The 22523-nt window shown below is 48.7% G+C and overlaps 2 protein-coding genes and 1 long non-coding RNA gene across 7 annotated transcripts; 1 reads left to right on the top strand and 2 right to left on the bottom strand.

Annotated features, from left to right (window-relative positions):
- Positions 1 to 1018: 1018 nt before the first annotated feature.
- Positions 1019 to 15368, bottom strand: LDHD (lactate dehydrogenase D). 4 transcript variants are annotated; one of them, XM_035118159.2, is made up of 11 exons: positions 13815 to 14059; positions 10914 to 11026; positions 9731 to 9872; positions 8968 to 9109; positions 8615 to 8774; positions 6895 to 7094; positions 5328 to 5456; positions 4721 to 4848; positions 3983 to 4073; positions 3581 to 3692; positions 1019 to 2891 (listed from the first exon to the last, which is right to left on the bottom strand). In XM_035118159.2, the coding sequence occupies exons 1-11, from the start codon at positions 13872 to 13874 to the stop codon at positions 2726 to 2728; spliced, it is 1443 nt and encodes a 480-aa protein (XP_034974050.2). In that variant the 5' UTR covers positions 13875 to 14059; the 3' UTR covers positions 1019 to 2725. The 4 variants fall into 4 exon arrangements, with proteins under 4 accessions (XP_034974050.2, XP_034974051.2, XP_034974054.2 ...); XM_035118160.2 differs by having other exon boundaries at positions 10836 to 11026; positions 13815 to 13849; XM_035118163.2 differs by lacking the exon at positions 8968 to 9109 and having other exon boundaries at positions 10836 to 11026; positions 13815 to 13849.
- LOC132592318 (uncharacterized) lies at positions 14134 to 21491 on the top strand. 2 transcript variants are annotated; one of them, XR_009557759.1, is made up of 3 exons: positions 14134 to 14199; positions 17341 to 17488; positions 21393 to 21491. It is a non-coding gene; the product is annotated as an uncharacterized LOC132592318 (long non-coding RNA). The 2 variants fall into 2 exon arrangements; XR_009557760.1 differs by lacking the exon at positions 21393 to 21491 and adding an exon at positions 18051 to 18132.
- Positions 15494 to 22209, bottom strand: LOC118087759 (chymotrypsinogen 2-like). The gene is made up of 7 exons (XM_035120714.2): positions 22065 to 22209; positions 21431 to 21534; positions 20035 to 20114; positions 18977 to 19055; positions 18397 to 18577; positions 16568 to 16701; positions 15494 to 15702 (listed from the first exon to the last, which is right to left on the bottom strand). The coding sequence occupies exons 1-7, from the start codon at positions 22114 to 22116 to the stop codon at positions 15541 to 15543; spliced, it is 792 nt and encodes a 263-aa protein (XP_034976605.1). The 5' UTR covers positions 22117 to 22209; the 3' UTR covers positions 15494 to 15540.
- Between the last annotated feature and the right edge of the window lie 314 nt (positions 22210 to 22523).

Below are 22523 nucleotides of genomic sequence, written 5' to 3'. Positions count from 1 at the left end.
TCTTCACGCTGGCATTTCCACCCACGTTGTGTTTCCTTTTAAGCTGCAGCTGAGGATCTCGGGAAGCTGCGCTGTGCAGTTGCAACCACAATCTTGAGGTTTTCTGCACAGAATTGCAGCCGACGCACATCTTTGCTTGGGGCTATGGTATCACATATCAAGTAAAAAGGCTGAATGTTAAGGACCTTTTTCTTAGGAATGGCTGCATGTACAGTAGCTTCCTTCAGGTAAAAATGAATTGAAGGTAACAGGCAGTCCGAGGCCCCCTCTTACTTGTCTCAGTGTTGTCCCTTGTAGAGCTCAACAGGTAGGAGGATGGGGACAAAACCAGAACTCATTGGCTCTGGTGCCATCTACTGCTGGGTTCTCTGGATAGCAGGAATGGAACCTGTGGCCCTTCAGCAGTTGTTGCACTCCAACTCCCAGCAGCCCTAGCTTGTCTGACCAATGGTCAGGGATGATGGGAACTGCAGTCCAGCAACACAGCACAGGTAGAGCTGCAAGTTCACCCATTCTTGGTCCATGGAATGAAAGGAGCTGCACCTTGTGACATGGCTGAGAGCAGGAACAATACTTCCCCCTCCTTTCTATAAAACTGTGGAGGACCAGAAAGACGACAGCTCTAGCCTCAATTTCAAATGTGATGTGTTGGATGCGCCCCTCCACTTTTCCTGGTACTGATGAATCACGGCCATCAATTTGACTGCCTTTGTATGCCACCTTTCTGCCAAGGCATCTGTATTTGTATTACAGTTTTGAAACACTGAAAGGAATGATATAAAATGCAGAGTGACAAGAGTTCTCTTAGGCCAAGGAATGGTACAAGCTCTTCTCTAATGGCTTTTGTCTTCTCTTAAGAGCACATAGGTTTTGCGTAGCTCCAGAGAAGGTGGAGGAAAGGCTACCCTCCAATCCTATTAGGCTCTCTTGATGCTCTCTGGCTGGGCATCCTCTCTTCCAGCTTAATAATTGGGGACAATTATTAATTATTAATTATTAATAATTATTAATTATTATTGGGGACAATGTTTTTCATTTTGTGAGACACTTGCAGGAAAAGCAAAATCTGACCTTGGTGCTGGGAGGCCCAGTTCCCATTACCAGGGTTGGCTCGTGCAGATGAAATCTGTCTCGTGTGCAAGGTTCAGATCCTGCACCCTCACTGCTTCTCCTGTAGTGTAAAATACCCCTATGCCAGCATTCCCCAACCAGTGCCCTCCTGCTGTTGCTGCCAGATTCCCACTCCCATCAGCCCTGAGCATTTGCCATGCTGGCAGGAGCTGATGGGAGGTGGGAGTCCCAACAGCTGGTGGTCCATAGGCCGGGAAAAGCTGTTTAATGCAACTGTCAAGCCTGCACACTCTTGCTCGACCTGTGCTGAAGGCAATTTACTATTGTTTCATCTTGGTTAAATAGTGGTGGTAATGGGGGCAGCTTGAAGTCCTTGATCATGGGTTCTGCCAGTGAATTGAAAAGTAAATGAAAACGCAGATGCCAGAAGATTCGCAGAGGAGAGGCGTTAAAAGACACACACATACACCTGTCAACTTGTGTAGGTAGGAAAATGGATTGAGAAGGCAGCATTCAACTGCAACTTTGTTTCCTGGAACTATAGAGTGATGGATGAATAAGAGGTACAGTAGATACCTCTCTGATTTGAAATAGATCAACAAGGTTTTCTGACTCTCAGAAATGTCACAACAGCCATAACAAAACAACTCCCCCCCCCCATCTAGATCAGGCTGCTGAAATGAAGAAAGCTGATCAGCAATGGGCCTTGGTGGGAAAAAGACAGAACAAGTACTGATAATGAAAATCATTTTATGTGATCAGCAGCCCTCCGTTCTTTCATTTTAACTGGGTGCTTTTGCAGCTGGCTCTGGTTGGTAGATTTTGGGGCTCTAGGAAAAAAAAAACCCAAAGCAGATTCAGCAAGCCAGGTCTTTGGCAAAGGACAAAACTTTAGGATTTTCTCCACTGGAAAAGCATTTCTTCAGAGCCCACATCCCATCCCAATTCCTTACCCATGTGCTTTTTTAACACCTCCATAAACACCTGCAGCTCCACCTGCTCCACTTGGCAAAACAGGTACTAAAACATATTCAGACAGAAGTGTCTGTGGAATTACATGGGTTTGCCCCTCCAGCCAAGGTCATGCCTGCCTAACAAAAGGTTGCCACATTTAAAGCATCTTCACAATCAAAGCTTCCATCAAGGGACCTTGGTAGTGGCACACTGGGTGAAGCAAAGAGTTCTCCGCTATACCAATTGCCCTTTGGCTAACTACGGTACTCTGCATCCCTTGAGAGAATGGAAAGCTCTGCAGGTTGAACAGAACTGGTTTAATTTTTAAGATTGCAGTGCAAATGGGCCAGAAGTGGCAGGCAAGCCCCCTTTGGAAGGGCCTATGTGGTGCAGCCTCCAGAACAGATGCTTCCTGTCAAAGATGGAGCTTGCGCCCTGTATGGGGGAAAATGCTGGGCCTCATGGGAGGACACTCCAAGCATCCTTCTCGTGTGTCCCTAATGGTTTGCGCTCATGATGGTAGCGGAAAGTATATACACAATCCCACTTTCAATACAGTGCCCCCTCAGATGGCAGTGATGCAATAACATTGGGGAACCATCACAGAACAATTCATTAAGTGGACTGATGTATGTGGACAGTTCCATGTAAATCTATCACAAAGCACCGTTATGCCATCTGCGGAGACAATCTCAGGCTTTCACAGCACCTTTCCAGGGTTCATGAGGTTTTTAGGGTCCAGCACCGCCTTGATCTGCTGCATAGTGGACAGCGCCACCTCGTCTACTTCTTCACGCAAAAACTGGCGTTTGCCCAGGCCTATGCCATGTTCCCCTGTGCAGGTGCCATCCATCGCCAATGCACGCCTGGAGGAAAATAAGAAGAGCACAAACATTGGATCAAAACGTAAGCACATCTGTGCTGGTACCTTGCTCCCAGCATTTGCCAGTCAGATGCCTCTGGTCCTCTTGTTAGAACAAGGGGCAGCAAGGCTACAAAGGGGTTTTGCCTCACCCCTTGGCTTGCACAGACCCCCCACATATTGAAAGGTTAACTTATGAAGCAGAAAGACTTTTCTTCTATTATCATCATCATCATCTCATTCATTGGAGGCTCTTAAGCAGCAGTGATTCCTGCATACCACAAAATATAGAATCACAGAGCATGAGTTGGAAGGGACCCCAAGCGTCATTAGTTTAAAGGAAAGACAGCTCCAGAATCTCTGACAGACGCCCACCCAACCTCTGCTTAAAAACCTCTAGTGAAGGAGAGTGGTGGACTACCTTCCAAGGTAGTCCGTTACCCTGTCAAACAGCTCTTGCTGTCAGAACGTTTTTATCAAATGTTTAGTCGGAATCTCCTTTCTTGTCATTAGAATCCACTGGTTCAGGCCCTCCCCCTCTGAAGCAGTAGCAAACAAGTTTGCTCCATCTTCCATGTGATAGCCTTTTATATGTTTGAAGATGGCTCTCATATCCCCTCTCTCTGGAATAACCCTCAACCGTTCCTCATAAGGCTTGGTTTCCAGACCCTTGATCACCAGTCAGATCCTTACCTGACCAGCCGTTTGGAAAACTCTGCCACCCTCCTGCTTTCTTCGGCGTCTTCCGGATCAAAAATCAATAGGCAGTGGAAGTTCCCATCGCCAACATGGCCGACAATAGGGCCTGAAAAACCGGCAGCGGTAAAGAGACCATTGTTTGCCCATGATGCAGGATGAAGATGAAGCCAGCCTCCCCCAATCCGGCGCCTTTCAACTGGACTAAAACAGCTCAGGACCCCAGTAGCTCAAGGACCACCTCTCCCCACATGAGCCAACCCTATGCTCATCGTCATCCAAGGCTTCCTTCGTGAGCTCCCTTCCACTAGAGGTTCAGAAGTGGCAGTACAAAATCAGACCTTTTCAGTGGTGGCCCCCCCCATTTCCGTAACGCTCCTCAAGCAATATTCTGCACACCTGTGAGCTTGGACTCCAGTAGGTCTTTCTTTGTTTCCAGCAGGATTGCAGGGAGGCGGGAGATTGGAACACAGACGTCAGTCGAGTATCCCTACAGATGAAGATGTGAGGAGGGAAAGGGTGGGGCAAGTGAGATGCCTTTGAGGAGGCGTAACTTTCTCCCCTTCCTAGCCTTCTGACATCTTTTTGAGACCCACCAGGCCTCAAAATTCCCTTGCCTAGCCTTCAGCCCAAGGAAGAGAGGTGGCAAATAGGGGACTATGAGAAGACCAATCGTAAGAGTGGAAAGAACCAGAAAAAGCCACCTATCCCAGCCCTCTGCAGCAAAGGCCAAACTCCTCCATCAACACCACCCCACATTAATCAGTTTCTGCAACCCTCCAGGCTACCCTTGTGTGGCTCCACAGCAGCCCAGTCACATTGCACCAAACCCTAGTTTCACTACACATGCAGCAGAGTTCTTTCATTGACAACTCATTCTCAGAAGCAACCTTGAAAAGAAGGTAGCCAGTCAGCTGAACTCGGGAACCTGCTTGTAACTCAACCTTGCGATCCTCGTGAATGGAGGTGGCGTTCGGAACAGGGTAAGCGAGAGATGAAATGAAGCATAAAGGAGAGTGTTCTTGGTAACTCAAGCAAAGGAGCCAAATTGCAAGGCAGATCAGATTTCTTTCTTTCTTTTTAAAGTGCTAAGCCACCCACCAGGGCAGAGCTTGCTCCTCTCCCCTTCTGACTCACCTTCCGGCCTGGGCGAAGGGCCAGGGCAGCATACCAGGCATTGTGGCGTGCGGCCCACAGCTGACTGCGAGCCTCCTGCTCCCGTGCCCACACAAAGTCCGAACCCCCGTTCGACTGCACAATCTCCCCTGCAGAGAGAGCCTTGCGTCAGAGCCCCACCACTGCCACCTCTGCTGGCAACCATAAGAAGAGCCTTCTGCATCAGGCCAATAGCCTATCTAGTCCAGCATCCTGTTCTCACAGCGGCCAAGCTGATGCTTGTGGGGAAACCCCCAAACAAGGTCTGAGCATGAGATTGCTCTCCCCTCCTGTGGTTCCCAGCAACTGGTGCTCAGAAGCATTGCTGCCTCCAACCGTGGAGGGAGAGCATAGCCATCAAAGCTAGTAGCCGCTGATCTCCTCCTCCTCCTCCATGAATCCATCCTTTTCAAAAGCCATCCAAGTTGGTGGCCATCACTGCCTTCAGTGGGAGACAGCTCCATAGTTTAACTATACACTACCACCACCAAAGCATGGTGCCAGGCTGCTGTGCCAAACATTTCCCTACTCAGCCTTATTCCCAGGCTTGTCTGGCTGCCAGGCTTGGCCCGGCTTCTGCAGGACCTACCTGTTGCTTGGACCTGCTCCTCCACGCTGTTTTCAGTGCCGTGGAACTCCAGGAAGAGAGTGGGTAGCTCTGCGTAGCTCAGGCCACTGTGGCGGTTGCAGGCGCCCATCATGACATCATCCAGGAACTCTGGTGGCAAAGAGAAGAGGGGCACTCGCCGTAGGGTGGCATCACAGGAGCGGAAGGGAAAACCCAGAGCAAGCAAGGCCACTTCAGCTGCAATCCTCATCTAGCTTACACCCCATTGAAGCCAATAGGATTTACTTCTGAACTGACATGGTTAAGACTGCACGGTTACAGGGCAATGTAACACACACCTGGGAGGAAGCCCCTTGGAGCGCCATGGAGCTTACTTCTGAGTAGACTCATGTGGGATCGTTAGCATACGAATCAATGGGAGCAGACTTCCTGCAGTATCACAAAACCACCTCCACCCCAGAGCAGCTTTGAAGCAAAGGAAGGGAAAAGTGTGTGTGCATATTGGACAATGTAAGGAGGCGAATGCAAACTTACTTGAATAAATGTGTCTATGGAATGTATTTGTTTTAAAGGCAAGGCTTGCGTTGTGGGAGAAAGCACGACAAGAGATCCAGTTTTTAAGGTAACACTTGTGCTCACTGACCTGACTGTTCATTTTGATAGAGAGCCAGTGGTGGTGTAATGGTTAGAATGTCAGACTAGGAGCTGAGAGAGACCACAGTTCAAATCCCCGCTCAGCCATGAAATCACTTCCTCTCAGCCTAACCTACCTCACAGGCCTGTTCTGGGGATTAAACGAGGAGGGGGAGAACCATGTAGGCCACCTTGAGATGCTTGGAGAAAAGGGTGGGGTATAAATGCAATCCATCAATTAAATGGACGTCAAATCATTTACTTCTGCCCTTCAGGCCTTTTTGCTCCTAGATGGCATGTTGTTGTTGTTGTTGTTTAGTCGTTTAGTCGTGTCCGACTCTTCGTGACCCCATGGACCATAGCACGCCAGGCACTCCTGTCTTGCACTGCCTCCCGCAGTTTGGTCAAACTCATGTTCGTAGCTTCGAGAACACTGTCCAACCATCTCGTCCTCTGTCGTCCCCTTCTCCTAGTGCCCTCCATCTTTCCCAACATGAAGATGGCATGAAGCTCCTTTAATCTCTTTCTCATTTCCTCCCATCCACCCCCACCCCCCGCACAAGCACACACCTATGCCAGCCATTAGCCCCTCTACTTCCCAATTCCCCTCTAACCGCCCTCACTCCCCGTTCTTTCTGCTCTTATGTCCTGGTTCTTCCACCCAGCTGTCCCATTCCTTCCCTGACACAGCACCTGCACTGACCTTTCCATTCCATGTCTAACCCTTTCCCACCCACCCCAGAAGTTAGACTATTTGTGAACATTCCATGCCATCCCAACTCAGCCAATGGCAGAGAGGAGTTCGATATATATCCCGCACAGAGAAGATTCAGGCTGATGAGACCATTATGAGGCTTGATCTTGCAGGCTCAGGAAGGAAGCCTTTTGGCCCACCCTCTTCTCTTCCCTTGTCCCCCATCCGCCACCGCCTGGGGTGCCATGTAGTCCTGCTTACCAATACGGGCGATGGGGATCCCGGCTTGAAGAACCTGCACAGTGCTGTCCACAGCTGCTTGCACGCTGGGAAAGGCGCAGACGGCTGCCACGGTGGCCTCTGGGGTGCCGTGCAGGCGCAGCGTGGCCTGGGTGATGAGGCCCAGCGTCCCCTCGGAGCCCACAAAGAGCCCTGTTAGGTGGTAGCCAGCAGCGCTTTTCCTGCAAGCAAAAAAGCAGGCCGTGAGTTTCAAGGGACCAGGCTGCACCCTGCACTGATTAGCCTCTTCCCCTGGTGTAAGCAGTCATCTTCCTCCTCCCAATGAGCACATGCAATGTACTGGGTGCTATATAAGGTCACACAACCATCAGGACAGTTGCTTTTCTGTTGGACTAGTAAAGGTAAAGGGACCACTGACCGTTAAGTCCAGTCGTGGACGACTCTGGGGTTGCGACGCTCATCTGCATCTGGGGTTGCCGGCGTTTGTCTGCAGACAGCTTCCGGGTCATGTGGCCAGCATGACTAAGTCGCTTCTGGTGAACCAGAGCAGCACACGGAAACGCCGTTTACCTTCCCGCCGGAAGGTACCTATTTATCTACTTGCTCTTTGACATGCTTTCGAACTGCTAGGTTGGCAGGAGCAGGGGCCGAACAACGGGAGCTCACCCTGTTGCAGGGATTTGAACCGCTGACCTTCTGATTGGCAAGTCCTAGGCTCTGTGGTTAGTAGCTTCCCGTTGTGCTAGTAGCTTAAGCTTAAGTAGCTTAAACAAAACAAAACAAAATCCTTCCAGTAGCACCTTAGAGACCAACTACCAGTAAGTTTGTCTTAGGTATGAGCTTTCGTGTGCATGCACACTTCTTCAGATACACTGAAACAGAAGTCACCACACCCTTATGTATAGTCAGAGGGTGGGGAGGGGTATTACTCAGAAGGGTGGTGGGAATGTGGGGGTCAGCAAACTTTTTCAGCAGGGGGCCGGTTCACTGTCCCTCAGACCTTGTGGGGGGGCGGACTATATTTTTTTGGGGGGGGGGAATGAACAAATTCTTATGCCCCACAAATAACCCAGAGATGCATTTTAAATAAAAGGACACATTCTACTCATGTAAAAACATGCTGATTCCCGGACCGTCCACGGCCCAGATTTAGAAAGCGATTGGGCCGCATCTGGCCCCCGGGCCTTAGTTTGGGGACCCCTGTGAGAACATAAGGAGAGCCTGCTAGATCAGGCCGATGGTCCACATAGTCTAGCATCCTGTTCTCACATTGGCCAACCAAATGCCTATGGGAAACCCACAAACAGGATCCGAGCACAAGAGTACTCTCTGCTCCTGTGGTTCACAGCAAATGGGATTCAGAAGCAACCGTGGAGGCAGAAATTAGTCATCATGGCTGACAGCCATCGATTGCCCTTTCCTCCATGGATTTGTCTAATCCTCTTTTAAATCCCACCTCACTCCTGCGGGCTGTGAGTTAGAGATGCTGCTGCACCAAACAAACAAACATCCTTTCTGGTGTGTTCCCCCTCACTTCCCTTCTTGCAAAACATCCAATCTTTCGGAGAAGCAAGTTTGTTGTGCAGGAACACCAAATCCATTTTAACTGAGCAAGCTGAACTTGCCCGCATATGATTGAACCCCATCCCAAAAGAGCGGCAGCCTGGAAGTGGTCAAAGCCAAGATTTGAGGGAAGGTGCAGAAGGAGCTTCAGGACAGTAAGAAGGACTTAGCTGGGTACCTGGGCCTCCGGCTCTGGCCGGCCGTGTAGAGGACCCTCCCGTCAGGCAGCACCACCTGCAGGTTGAGGACATTTTGGCGCATGGTGCCATAGCGCACAGCATTGGTGCCTGAGGCACTTGTGGCCGCCATGCCGCAGAGAGAAGCATCAGCCCCGGGGTCTGAAGAAGGAAAAGGCACAGCCAGGGGAGCAATTAGGTAATGGCAGACCAAGCAACCCCCCCCCCTAATGCAGGTAAGATCAAAGCATCAATGGCTTGCCAGCCACTAGGCTGGTCCGCTGCCACATTCCTTTATTTCCCAGAATGCAACTCCACTGCACGCCTACCAGAATTTTACTTAAGGCAAGCGTACCCACAGGAAACCAGAGTCCACTGCCCCGTAGGTAACTGTTCAGTGCCTTTCGGGTCACCCCTGGTTCTACAGCCACAGTGAAGTCCTCTGTGTTCAGCTCAGAGATCTGGTCCATTTGGGTCAGGTTAAAGCACACACCACCCTGTTCCATTGAAAGGGACAAGCACAGGGTTACCAAAAAAAGAGCACAGGGAACCCAAAGAGGAGGAGTCTGGCATGGGGGGGGCAGGGAGGAGCAGGAGTCCTACCTATTCCCCAGCCTTTAAAATCCATCTCCTTGCCTCTGGGGAGCGGCCAATTTGTTCATTTACTGGTGTGATGGCTTATCGAACAATAGTCAAAAAAAGGAGCGATTGCCATGCGCAAAAGCTAAGGCCCCATCCACACCATATAAATTCCTAAGAGTGCTGACAGTTGCGAGGAGACCTCTATTCCCCTCCTGGAGCCGCAGTTCCCAGAGTTCCCTGGGAAGAGGGATTGATTGTAAAACCACTGAGAACTGTAGTTCTGGGAGTAGAATGGGGGTCTTAGCACCCTGAATAAACTACAGTTCCCAAGATCCTTTGGGGAAGCAATGACAGTTTAAAGTGGCACAAGAGTGCTTTAAATGTAAAGTGTGGATGTGGCCTCTGTTCCAGGCCTGGCCTCACTTGGCACTCTTTCCTCCCCCAAAACCATGCCCCGCACCCCCACTCACTGCTCCGCCTACCTTTCCCCCGCCCCCAATCCCCGGTCCCATTTCGCTTGCCATTCCCCTCCTTACCTGCACGGCACACACGCCCCCTTCTAGGCCCGTTCCTGTCCCGAAAGGGATGATGGGAGCCCCACGGCTGTAACAGGCCTTCGCCAGCAAGCTGACCTGCTCCATGTTCTGAGGCCACACCACGGCATCTGGCGGGCGGCACCTAAAGAGACGGCGGTGGGACAACATAATTTATCCATCAATTTTGCACATGTATAAACGCCTCACTGGCAGAGGCTGTCAGTGCACTGCGTAGCACAATAAGATGTGGGGGAAAGAAAAGTTAAAGCCATTTCAACAAACTCTAAAAACAATAAAAAGTTTTCCTTAAAAAAAAAAGAGAATCTATTTTTAGTATTTGTAGAGAGAAACGAGGTAAAATGTGTAAGCACTATTCTCCTCATTGGTTTTGTGAGGCAATGTCACTGTTCCCTCCTTCCAGTTATGCGTCTTTCTTTACACAGAGCTATGATGTTGTTGTTGATTTATTAAATTTATTCATTGCTTTATTTGCCATGGCAACTCAAAGCAACCTAGAAAAAAACCTGCATTAAAACATTGAAACGTCCCACCCACTCTAAAAGGCCACAGATAATTAAAAGCCAAAGGCCTGGTTAGAAATGAAGGTTTTTGGCTGTCTCCTGAAACAGAGCTGCCCAGGAGGCAGAGAGAATGAAGTGCCCACCTTAGGCGGCGGAAATGCAAGAGGAGACCCTCTGCTCAGGAATCTCTTTTGCAACCTCTCAGAGGATGTTGGGGTGCACCTCTTGGGGGTGCAGCTGCTTTAGTGAGCACAGCACCAACTTGCCCAGGAGGCCCTGCATTCTCCCTCTGCCTGAGCACAATCGGACAACTTTCCTCCTCTTGTTCTTCTGCTCTCTATGGTCAATACCCAGGAGCAAAGGACAGCCATCTCCTGCAAACATATAGTGCTAATAGGAACACAGGAAGCTGAGTCAGAAGATTGGTCCATCTACGGTAGCTCAGTATTGTCTGCACTGACCGACAGGCTCACCGAGCTTGGAGATGCTGGGGACTGATCCTGGGACTGCTCTACAGCCCTTCCCCAGAAACGGTCCATTCTCCATCACAGCACACTGTATGTGCATAGTCTCATCATTTATACCTGAGAAGTCCACGGCCATGCATCCATCAATCGAAGTCAATGTGCAGAAGAGGAATTCTGGGAAGTCCCACTGCGTACCTGTGCATGGACTCGTCATGGCCATGTTGCTCACAAACTGGGGTGGCCGTGGACACATTGCCGCTCCCCACCACTGCTCTCAGGGAATCTAGGAAGTCCTCTGTCAGCCAGCCCTGCAGGAAAGATATAAGGCTGGGGGTTGACAAGACAAGCAAGGAGGCCCAGATGGGCAGCCAGAAGTGCAGAGGGTGCAAGTGGGTGTCTATGCAGCCGTCACTGGTACTGAGTGAACAAGGGATGCAGATCTGGGGTGCTCAAAGAATAAAGAAACAAGAGAGACACAAGGATTTCACAATAAAACCTTAAAGACTCTCTGCCTCCTTCCATAGGTTCCTTCCCACATGCCCCAGTCCATATAGATTAGCCTTTGCCCTCCAGATGTTTTTGGAGTACTACTCCAAAATGTCAAATGTCAAATGACATCAGATGTCAAAGAGAAAAACAGCTACCAGATTTTTAGAAGACATCTGAAGGCAGCCCTTTTTAGGGAGGCTTTTATTGTTTAATAGATTATTTTATTTTTCTGTTGGAAGCCGCCCAGAGTGGCTGGGGAAACCCAGCCAGATGGGCGGAGTATAAATAATAAATTATTATTATTATTACAGTGGAACCTCGGTTTGCGACCGCCTCCGTTTACGACAAACTCGGAGAGCGACCGCCGCGGACCTGGAAGTATTTACATCTGGGTTCCGCGTGCGCGGATGCGCATAAGCAATCTGCGCAGCTTACGCATGCGCAGAAGCGCTCTATCGACACTTCGCGCACGCACAGAAGCATGCCTTCGGCAAGAGGTGAACTCGGGGAGCAACTGGCTCCCTGGAACGGATCGTCGTCGTAAACCGAGGTACCTTTGCTTATGAATAACTCTACTTACGAATGTTTCTACTTACGAACGGAGCTCCGTCCGCCATCTTGGATGCGGTTTAGATTTTTTTCTACTTACGAATTTTTAGATAGGGTTGCTTCAACTTACAATTTTTTTCTCCCAATGCATTCCTATGGGATTCGACTTACAATTTTTTCGACTTATGAATGTGCGTTCGGAACGCATTAAATTCGTAAGTAGAGGTACCACTGTATTATTATTACTACTCCCATCAGCCTCAGCGCTAATGGGAGTTGTAATCCAACATCTCAAGGGGAACAGGTTGGTGATGGCTCACACAGTCAAAGCACTCAAGAATCCTGGAGCTACATTGATCAGCACCCTTAACATATTACAGTTCTTGGAATACTTTGGGCAAAGCCATGTACTTTAAATGCGTGGTGTGGATGTGACCTTATTTGGGATTAAGACCCACTGAACACATACCCAGGTGGCTCTGTGGGTTAAACCACTGAGCCTAGGGCTTGCTGATCAGAAGGTCGGCGGTTCGAATCCCTGTGACGGGGTGAGCTCCCGTTGCTCGGTCCCAGCTCCTGCCAACCTAGCAGTTCGAAAGCACATCAAAGTGCAAGTAGATAAATAGGAACCGCTACAGCGGGAAGGTAAACGGCGTTTCAGTGTGCTGCTCTGGTTCGCCAGAAGCGGCTTTGTCATGCTGGCCACATGACCTGGAAGCGATACGCCGGCTCCCTTGGCCAATAATGCGAGATGAGCGCGCAACCCCAGAGTCGGTCACGACTGGACCTAATGGTCAGGGGTCCCTTTACCTTTACCTTTAAATGTGCATGGGATTGCCTTGCTCTACACCTTAATGCAGAAGTCAGCAACCTTTTTCAGCCATGGGCCGGTCCACCATCCCTCAGACCTTGTGGGGGGGGCGGACTATATTTTGGGGGGGAAATATGAACGAATTCCTATGCCCCATAAATAACCCAAAGATGCATTTTAAATAAAAGGACACATTCCACTCATGTAAAAACACGCTGATTCCCGGACCGCCCGTGGGCCGGACTGAGAAGGTGATTGGGCCGCATCCAGCCCATGGGCCTTAGGTTGGCTACCCCTGCCTTAATGGCTATTATAGTTCTGTACCATTATCTCCTCAAATATTAATAGGTTGAAACAGTTGCACAATGGGCAGAAAATTCAACAGGTGAACCTCCTCTCCCATCCACTGCCTCTCTATGCCAAAGAGAGTTTTCACTGGCTGAATTTCTGCCTCTTGTGAAAGATTGAGAGGGAAGGTGGGGAAGCAAACGTGAACTGCCTGATCTCGCCCACCAGAAATTTTCAGGGTGACAAAGCCATTTCACACGTGCAGCTGCAGAATCAACAGACCAAGACCTATATGCGTCCGGTTCAGCACTAGAACCTTCAGACACCTTTTATCATAGCTGCCAAGTTATCCCTTTTTGTTAAGGGAAATTCCATTATGCTGAATAGGCTTCCTCGCGAGAAAAGGGAAAACTTGGCAGCTATGCTTTTCTATGAATTGGCATTTGTAAGACAACCCTCCTCACAAGCTTGGCGGATCAGGAACTGGACCCGATGAGCAAATAATGCTAACTATTCTTTACTTGGACTTCATTCTTTTAACCCATGGGCAACTGTACTTCGTGCCTATTTTATAGTTTTGTTTTTCATCGTTTAATTTCCATCAGCTGTCATAACTGTTCTGTTTCATATACATTATGAATATTTTTTTAAGCTTTACCTCCCCCCCCAAAAAAAATTACAATAGTTCACCCAGCTATCTCCCTGTCTTGCTATTTCCCCCCTAGGCATTTTATTTTATTTGAATACGTATAGGCCCCCTATTAAGTAGGAAGGAGGAAATTAATCTCCCTCCCGCCGCCCCATGGGAGGGGAGAAGCCTTCGGACCCCCAATTCTCCTCTCCCGCGGCCCGAAGTGGTACAGTCCAGGCAAGGCTCTGCTTGCCCCCGGATTACAAGGGCGCGCGCACTTCCAGGGGAGCTGGGGGGGGGGCTCAAAGGCGAAAGGTCGGCGGGTTACCTTGGCTGCTGCTTGCGAGTAATTCCGGACCGTGAAGCTCAGCGTCCGCCGCGCAGCCATGGCGAAGGACGGGCGAAGGAGGCAGGGGAGGCGGAGCAGCCTCGATGCGGCTTAAGGCTTAAGGTGGTCCGGCGGCGGATCTGGAGCGCGCCTCCCTAGGCTACTTCGCTCCTTGCAGGAGAGGTGCCGGGGCGCAGCCTGCGAAGCCTCAAGGCCGCCCCAGCCCCCGCCCCCGCCCTCGGGAAAGGAGGCGAGCACTCTGCAGGTGCTCAACGGCACGCCCCTTTTTCTCCACGCACCTCCCTCAGACCAGTTTAACGCATTTCAGCGGAACGAAGCGGTGGAGGGGTTTATCCTGGAGTCTTTCTTACCTTCTGGGCTGCACGTAGGCGGGGAGGGGGAGAAATAAGCCCCACTAGGTTCATTGGGGTTGTAGGAGTGTGTAGGATTGAGGTTTAAGTAATATTGAGTAGAAATCTTGGATGTTGACTAGTCTCATTCATGAAACGGCCACTCGAGTTCACTTCAGTTACCATTAAGAGTTACACAACCAAGAGCAAGTAAAGCACAGCAGTTACTAATTAATTAATTAATTGGTGTGACCATAGCCACAATACTCTTGCAAGAGGGATGCACAACTCCCTTAACTACCCTGTGTCACACTTGCCAAAAAAATAAATTATAACCACTACCGGTAGTTTACACATGATGTGAAATAAGATGGCAGAATTCTCCGTAGAATCATAGAATTGGGAGGTTGGAAGTGACCCTCAAGGATCAATAGTTCAAGCCCCTGCAATGCCAGAATCGGAGCTCAAGAATCCTGAGAAGGGGGCCCTCTGACCTCCGTTTAAAAACCTCCAGTGAAGGAGAGTCCACCACCTTCCAAGGTAGAGGACTGCGCCTACTTTTTTTAAAACAAGCTGAACACCACTCCAGTCCTCCACCTCCCAACTACTGCTCTTCACTAACCCACACTTGCAGACTACCGCGCTACTGTGAAATGTGCAAAACTTAAATGGAGCCCTTCAAGATATGCAAAGCAACCTGCCTCAGAAGGGAAGCAGAGCTAATATGCAACACAAAAGGAAAAGGAAACATAAGCGACTTTCTCCTCCAACACTGTAAAAACTTTGGAAGCCACAACTTTAAACAGACAGTGTAACAGAATAGGGGGATGTGTATGTATGTGTATGGCTGTAAATGTGTTTTTGTTTTGTTTTTAAGGGAGGGCATTCAATTTCGATGTACTATTTAAAGTACAATGACAAAGTATCTATCTATGTAGAGGGAGTGCGAAATAATAAATAAGGAATTGTTGTGAAAATAAATACTTTTCTGGGGTGGGCACCAAATATTGTCCTTGCTCAGGGCATCATAGTACTAAAGTCTGCCCCTGCCTAGAACTGATTACATCATGCAAAGAGGTTTGTTTGTTGGCATGGGTGTGCATTTGGTGTATGAGTCACGCCACACCTGCAGCCAATGTGGTACAGGCCAGAATTCTACCACCTCATGCTATATGTGGCATTGAAGCTCAAGAGTGTAAGAGGCTCCCTGCTGGGTCAGGCCAATGGCCCATCTAGTCCAGCATCCCGTTCTCACAGGGGCCAACCAGGTGTCTGTGCGAAGCCTGCAGCCAGGACCTGAGCGCAACAGCATAGAAGAAACACAAACAATGATGGCAGATGCTGGTTTTATTGTTCTGAAGACAAGGAGAGTTGAGTTAGTTCTTAGCTAGCGTTTCCTCAATAAAGGGAAGGAGCTCCGTCACTCGGGCATAGACCCCTGGGCTGGATGGGGAGCAAGTGCCGCTGCCCCAGGAGACAATCCCGACGAGGGTCCAGGCACCATCCTTCTGGCACACCAAGGGGCCACCAGAGTCACCCTGTAGGGGAACAACCAAAGCAGAGTGTCAAAGGAGGTTCCGTAGGAAAGGAGGAAGGTGGGAGCTGGCAACTTCCATGTCAGGAGATGAGTGATGGGGAAAGGCCTCAGTCCTGCGACAGGTGAGGTATGATGGGCAGGTGTGTCCATTTTGGTTTCTCACGTTTTCCAATCTTAAGTTCAGTTCTCCACATTTCCATATCCATTTGCAATTATTTCAACGTCCTCGTGAACATTCCCCACCAGCATTTTTCTTGGGATTTCTCATAAACACATATTTATTTATTTATTTCAAAGCCTGTGCCCCCTACTGTTTATATTTCCCCAGATTTGATGGTTCGGTGTGTATGCTGTTTTCACTAATACAGTATGTGCATTCTGAGGCACACTTTGCTTTTTAGTACATGCATTTTGGTACACCTTACTTGGCACAGCCAAATTTGGATGAGTGTCTTTTGCTTCACGAATGGCTGTGGAGGACGGCTGTTGTTTTTGGTACACAACTTGCTTCTGAAATTAGGTGGATTTGCCTTTTAATGGGAATACTGGGTTAATGCTCAGCTTCCCCTCGCCACTGAAACTGCCACCGCCTGGGCCCCAGGATTCAGGATTTCCAGGGCAGATAGCATTGACCTCTGGTCATTCTTGCCTTTCAGAAATCATGTGCCGGACAGGCAGGGCAAGAGGAAGCCGACTTCCATGGCCAAGAAAAAACAGAAATGGGAGGCCAGCAAGATGCAAGGGGGAGATAGCAGGTGCCTCGTTTCAGACAGGAACTGCTGTGGTGGCTGAGAGAAGGTGGGTGGGCTTTGGGGAGGGGGTACCCTGAGGTGGGAGGGCAGCTCAGGTAGTATGGGAGGACGTACCATGCAAGAGGAAGCCCCTGCAGCACCGGCGCAGATCATGACGTCAGAAATGCGAGCCCCCCAATATTTCTTGCACTGCTCATTGGTCAGCAGAGGGAGGGCCACTTGCTGCAGTTTGTCCGGAGTCTCCTTGTCTGGGAAAGAACAAATGAGAGGAGGGGTTTTCATTAGGGCTGCCATACATCCGGATTTTCCTGGACATTGCCGGGATTTGAAAGACGGAATTGACATCTGGGGGAATTTCCGAAAGGCGGCACTTTGTCCTGGATCTTAGGCATGTCAATCGAAAGTTTGCGGTTGAGTTGTTGCTTTTGTTTTGATTTTATGTATTTGATATTTTATGTGAACCGCCCTGAGACCTTTGGGTACTATAGGGCGATATAGAAATTAAATAAATAATAAAATAATAATAATGTATTTGAATGTTCTGTGTTTCCTTTTACTTCAGAATTTGGTTAAATTGGAAGTGTCACTTTTTTGGCCTCATTTGCTGTTCTGCTTAATTGCCTTATGAATGCTTAATTGGTTGTAATTGGACCTATTATAAAAATAGTTTTGTAGTTTCGGCATATTGCTGTTTCTTTCTGTTTGTTTTCACTCCAAGATTGAAAATATTCTATGAATTGCAGGCTAGAAATACTGTAAGGAAGTAAGTAAATAAAATATGTTCAGCCCTGCCCAGACCTTCCAAGTGTCCCTATTTTCCAGGGACAGTCCCAGATTTACAGAAGCCATCCCAGTTTCTGATTTGATCATGTCTCACTTTTTCTTAGGACATCCCTATTTTCATTTTAGAAATGTTGGAGAGTATGGAATAGGCGCCCCCAGGGCTTTTTTCATGCAGAACTCACTGGAAATCAGTTCCGGCACGTCTCAGGTGGGCACCATTGCCATTCTAAGAGAACGAGGGAGGTGTTCGTGGTGAGTTCCAGAACCTCTTTTTTCTAGTAAAATAGCACTGGATGTCCCTATTTTCATTGGAGGGTAGGCCTGCCAGGCATGGCCAGGAATGATGGAAGTAGTCCAGCTGTACCCGAAGGACCACAAATTTGCCACCCCCTGCTCTATATCACGCAGTTCGCACAAAAGGGATATGTGACAGGCTGATAAAAACCTGGGTTCAAGACCAACCACCATGGCGTATTTTCAAGTACAGTGGTACTTTGGTTCTCAAACGCCTTGGTACTCAAACAACTTGGAACCCAAACACTGCAAAACTGGGAGTAAAAGTTCCGGTTTGCAAACTTTTTTCGGAAGCTGAACATGCTCCGTTTTGAGTGTTAAGCTGAGGTCTGTCTGTTTTTGCGATTTATTTTGCCCTTTTGCAGCTTTTTTTTGTGTGTGACTGTGTGGAACCCAATTCAGCTATTGATTGATTGATTGATTGATTGTGTGTGTGACTGCCGTACATTGTTTATTGCTATCATTTTATGGATCAATGATCTCCTTAGATAGTAAAATTCCTGTTAAATTGCTGTTTTAGGGATTGTTGTTTTTAAAGCCTGGAATGGATTTTAAAGCCTTGGAATAGAATTCCGGAACAGATTAAGTTTAAGAACCAAGGTACGTACCACTGTAAAGGTAGTGCCCAGATATTACCAGTGTGGAGTAGTGGACAAGGACCTGGGAGACTGCAGTTCAAATCTCCTCTCAGCCATTTAGCCCATTGGGTGACTTTTGACCAGTCACTGTCTTTCTCAGCCTAACCTATCTCACAGGGTTGTTGTGAGGATAAAATGGAGAGAGGGAGAAGTACGTACACCACCTTGAGATCCTTGGAGGAAAGGTGGAATATAAATGACACATCAATAAATAGAAATAAAAATTACTAGTGTGTTTGGTAAGGCCCCATCCAGTGGTGACGCAGGTCATGCCCCCGGGGAAGTCGTCTGTGGCCTGGGGCAGACACACGGGAGACACGCGAGCTGTCAGCTGGGCTGGGCTAGCCAGCTTCAACAAGGTGATGTCGTTCTTCACTGTGAAAAGGTTGAACTTGGGGTTCTTGAAAACCTGTCAAAGGAGGAGGCAGTTTAGTTTAAGCCAGTGGTTCCCAAATTTTAGGGGGGCCACTGCTCCCTTGGTTCCATAGACTCATTTCCAGTGCCCCCCACGCCACCCTATAAAAAGCATTATTCAGAATAGTGGTTTGCAGAGGAAGATAATTATAAGAAAGATAATACATTAAAATAAAAAAACAGCAATGGTTAATGGCACGTTTATTCAAAATCCAGTTAAAACCGTTTAGTTGCATTGAGCCAATGATGCCCACTTTAAAGACCGATCATCGTGTGTACACCTCCACTGCTATCCACTCACATTTTAGCAGTACTTTGGCCTGGTATTTTGATACACACACAGAGAGAGCAAGGAGCACCTGAGGTCTGGGAAGGTCAATCTTGTGCTACCTACCTGGGCAATCTTTATGACTTGAACATCTTCAGCAGGAGTGCGTTGGTCAAATTCACCCAAGACCACCAGGTGGCTTGTCCTGCAGTGGGGGGAGCAGTTGATAGTATTCATTAGTCAACCGTGCTGAGAAATATAGTCAAAGCGCTTCATATACATGATCTCAACAATCACTACAACAGCCCTGTAGCATAGGCAGGTGCTGTTATCCCCAAATTGCCGGTGTGTGGAGGGGGGTGAGCTGCAGCAGGGAAAGAACTGTTTGCCTAAGGCCACTCTCTGAAGGCATGAGAAAGGTAAGATTTGTTCCAGCACCTTCATAGTTCTCAGCTCAGGCTAAGAATCAGTATCAGCACTTGGCATCCTTGGACAGCTAGCGACCAGAGCCCAGCACCCTTGCGGATGGCTTCCTGGACCCTCCTTTCATATATGGAATTTGCTACCAAGGAGTGTGGTGGAGTCTCCTTCTTTGGAGGTGTTTAAGCAGAGGCTCATATGTCAAGAATGCTTTGATGGTGTTTCCTGCTTGGCAGGGGGTTGGACTGGATGGCCCTTGTGGTCTCTTCCAACTCTATGATTCTATATACTTTTTCATAACTGGCTGGGTCTAGCTGCCAGTTAAACATCCCACAATACACCTGAGCCACACATGGACTTCCTTTGAAAAGCTTCATTTCCTGATTCCTGGACATCAACCTGCTGTTGTGGACACAGCAGGATTCTGGGTTGGCGTCTGTGCCCACCTCTGCCGGTCAGTTGGCAATCCTGCCTCCTGGGAAATGTGACAACCCCGCTTTCTTTATTTCTCCCACTTTGAGCACCGGAACAAAATTGTGGTGGAATGCATTTAGAAAGAGATTTTGACTTTGGAATCTCTAAGAAACACTATGAAAAGTAAAGTGTGCCTCTGAGTGTGTGCAGAGTACTTCGCTCACCACCGGCACACACACATCCCTCTAAGATTACAGGGCTAGGGCTTCAACAAGTCTGGCTTCCTGGTTTTATCCCGAGCCCCAGAGCATCTCTTCTTAGAAGTGGGTTGTATACAGAGTCTCCCTTACCTGACATTGCAGTGGGCTGCGGTGACTACCCAGTTCTCGCTGATCAGAGAACCTCCGCAGAAATGGAAGCCAGTGTTGTCCTGAGGGATTGAGGGGAACATGTGAGCAGATAGAAAGGAGTGCTTGGACATGCAGTGCAACTCAGTAATCCCTGACAGATGGCAACCCAACCTGTGCTTAAAGTCCTCCAAGTAAGGAGGTAGTCTGTTTCAGACTTCCAAGGTAGCCTGTTTCATTGTCAAATGGCTCTTACCATCAGAAAGTTCTTCCTAATGTTTTGTTGGAATCTCCTTTCTTGTAACTTGAAGCCATTGGTCCTACCCTCCAGAGCAGGCTTCCTCAAACTCGGCCCTCCAGATGTTTTTGGCCTACAACTCCCATGATCCCTAGCTAGCAGGGCCAGTGGTCAGGGGTGATGGGAATTGTAGTCTGAAAACATCTGGAGGGCCGAGGTTGAGGAAGCGTACTCCAGAGCAACAGGAAGCAAGCTTGCTGCATTTTCCACGTGACAGATATTTGAAGGTGGCTACAATATGACCTATCAGTCTTTTCTTCTCCAAACTAAACATATTCTACCCCCTCAAAGGCTTGGTTTCCAGGCCCTTTATAATCCTGGTCGCCCTCCTCTATACGTGTTCCAGCTTGTCAATAACCTTCTTAAATTGCTGCCCAGAACTGGACACGCATCCCCAGGTGAGGGGGCTGACCAAGGCAGAATACAGCAGTACTCTTACTTCCCTTGATGTGAACACACACTCTCTCTGTCTCTGTTCCACGAACCAGGGTTGTCTCAGTTATTTTACCAACTGCTCATTGCTGTAATGCCAAAAAGCTTTTGAGGGCTCCCCACTCCCTCCCCCAAACTGTCCATAAAAAATAATTATTATTATTTTCTACAAAAACTAAGCATACTGACTACTCCTATGGTGTTCCCTACTGTAATGATCAGATCCATTTTGTGGTTCTCCCAAGAGTGCCTCAAAATTGATTTTAAATTGTGCAGAACAGCTGATGGGGAAGCATTTTTGAAAGTAACCCTGAGGACCAGAATGCTTGCCATGTCCACTTTGACTTGTTGGCCACCCCGGTCAACCACAAGGAGAGAGCAGGTGCTGAACTTGTATCTTGAGGAGCCCACCCACGGACTAAGCCAGTGGCTATCACCACATATTGTGGCAGCAAGTTCCACAAATTAATTGTGCATTGTATGAAGAAGCACTTTATGTTGCCCCCACCTTTCTCATTCAGTTCACCCAAAGTGGCTGGGGAAACCCAGACAGATGGGCAGGGTATACATTTATTATTATTATTATTATTATTATTATTATTATTATTATTATTATTATTTTATTTTCCAGGTCTCCAGCCAAAGCAAAGTGTGCTGGGCTCTTCTTACCTGCAAGGATACCTGCCAGGGCCACGATCCAGGCACTGCCTCCTCTCCATTGACAATTCGGGAATAGCCGCTCAAGACCGGATGGATGGCCGGAGTGCCACAACCTGGCAAGAAATCAGGTTTGTTTTTGGTTTGTTTTTGGTTTGTTTGTTTGTTTGTTACCCAGGAAAGACTTCCTATCCCTGGATGTAAACTAAATCTGTGCACGGCTTCATCTGAGTTCAGCTTTCACCAGGGACTGGCCCCCTGCACTGTGTTTTCATTACCAAGGCTCAGTCCTGCAACATGTGAAATAACAAAAGACAAGGGGAGAGTGGTCCTTGCTTGCCACCGAATAATGGCAGGGGACTTCAGCCAAGTTAGAGTGTGTGATGGGCAGGTAGGACTTGAGCATTTTAGAAACTTCAGTCGTGGTTCTGTGGTTGGAGATGGAGGTGCAGCATCCGTTCCCATGGGTGCTGGGGAAGCGGTGAAGTCGGCCCATGGACGATGAACTGCATCCCTTGACCCTCCCGCAGATGTCAACCCCTGACCTGAAGCAGTGAGCCACAAAGGGCACTTCCCTCTCAGCATGTCAAAGGAGGGGGGTCGGAGTTGCCGCCTCCTCCTGCTTGGCCTCTTACAAGGCACTCACCACGGGCAGCACCAAGGAAGGCCAGGCAGAACAGGAACCAGACGGAATCCATCTTGCTTCTTGAAAGAGTCGGGAATGAAGCAAGGGCTGCAAATCCTTATATATGTTGTGAGGTAGCTGGCACAGGCTAAGCTGGTTTTCCAGCCTCCTGTTATCGTAGGACCTTGAAGATAAGCAAGAAGTTCCATGGCATAGGGCTGGCGGAGGCTATGGGCAAAGGCCCAGGTGACCTGGCTCAAGGGCAGCCACAGGTGCCAGCTGGTCTCTGAGGCAAGGAGGAGGTGGAGTAAAAAAGGGTTTGTGGGGAAGGCAGTTCCTCCAGGATTGGAGACCTCTGAATTGGTCTTCTTCATGCGGTGCATGGTTAAACTGTGGAACTCACTCCTACAGGAGGCAATGATGGCCACCAACTTAGACAGCTTTAAAAGAGGATTGGACAAATTGCATGGAGGAGAAGGC

The sequence above is a fragment of the Zootoca vivipara genome, chromosome 6, assembly GCF_963506605.1.
Source record: "Zootoca vivipara chromosome 6, rZooViv1.1, whole genome shotgun sequence".
Classification (NCBI taxonomy): Eukaryota; Metazoa; Chordata; class Lepidosauria; order Squamata; family Lacertidae; genus Zootoca; species Zootoca vivipara.
Note: the sequence above shows the minus strand (reverse complement) of the source record. Positions and strands in the feature narration are given on the sequence as shown.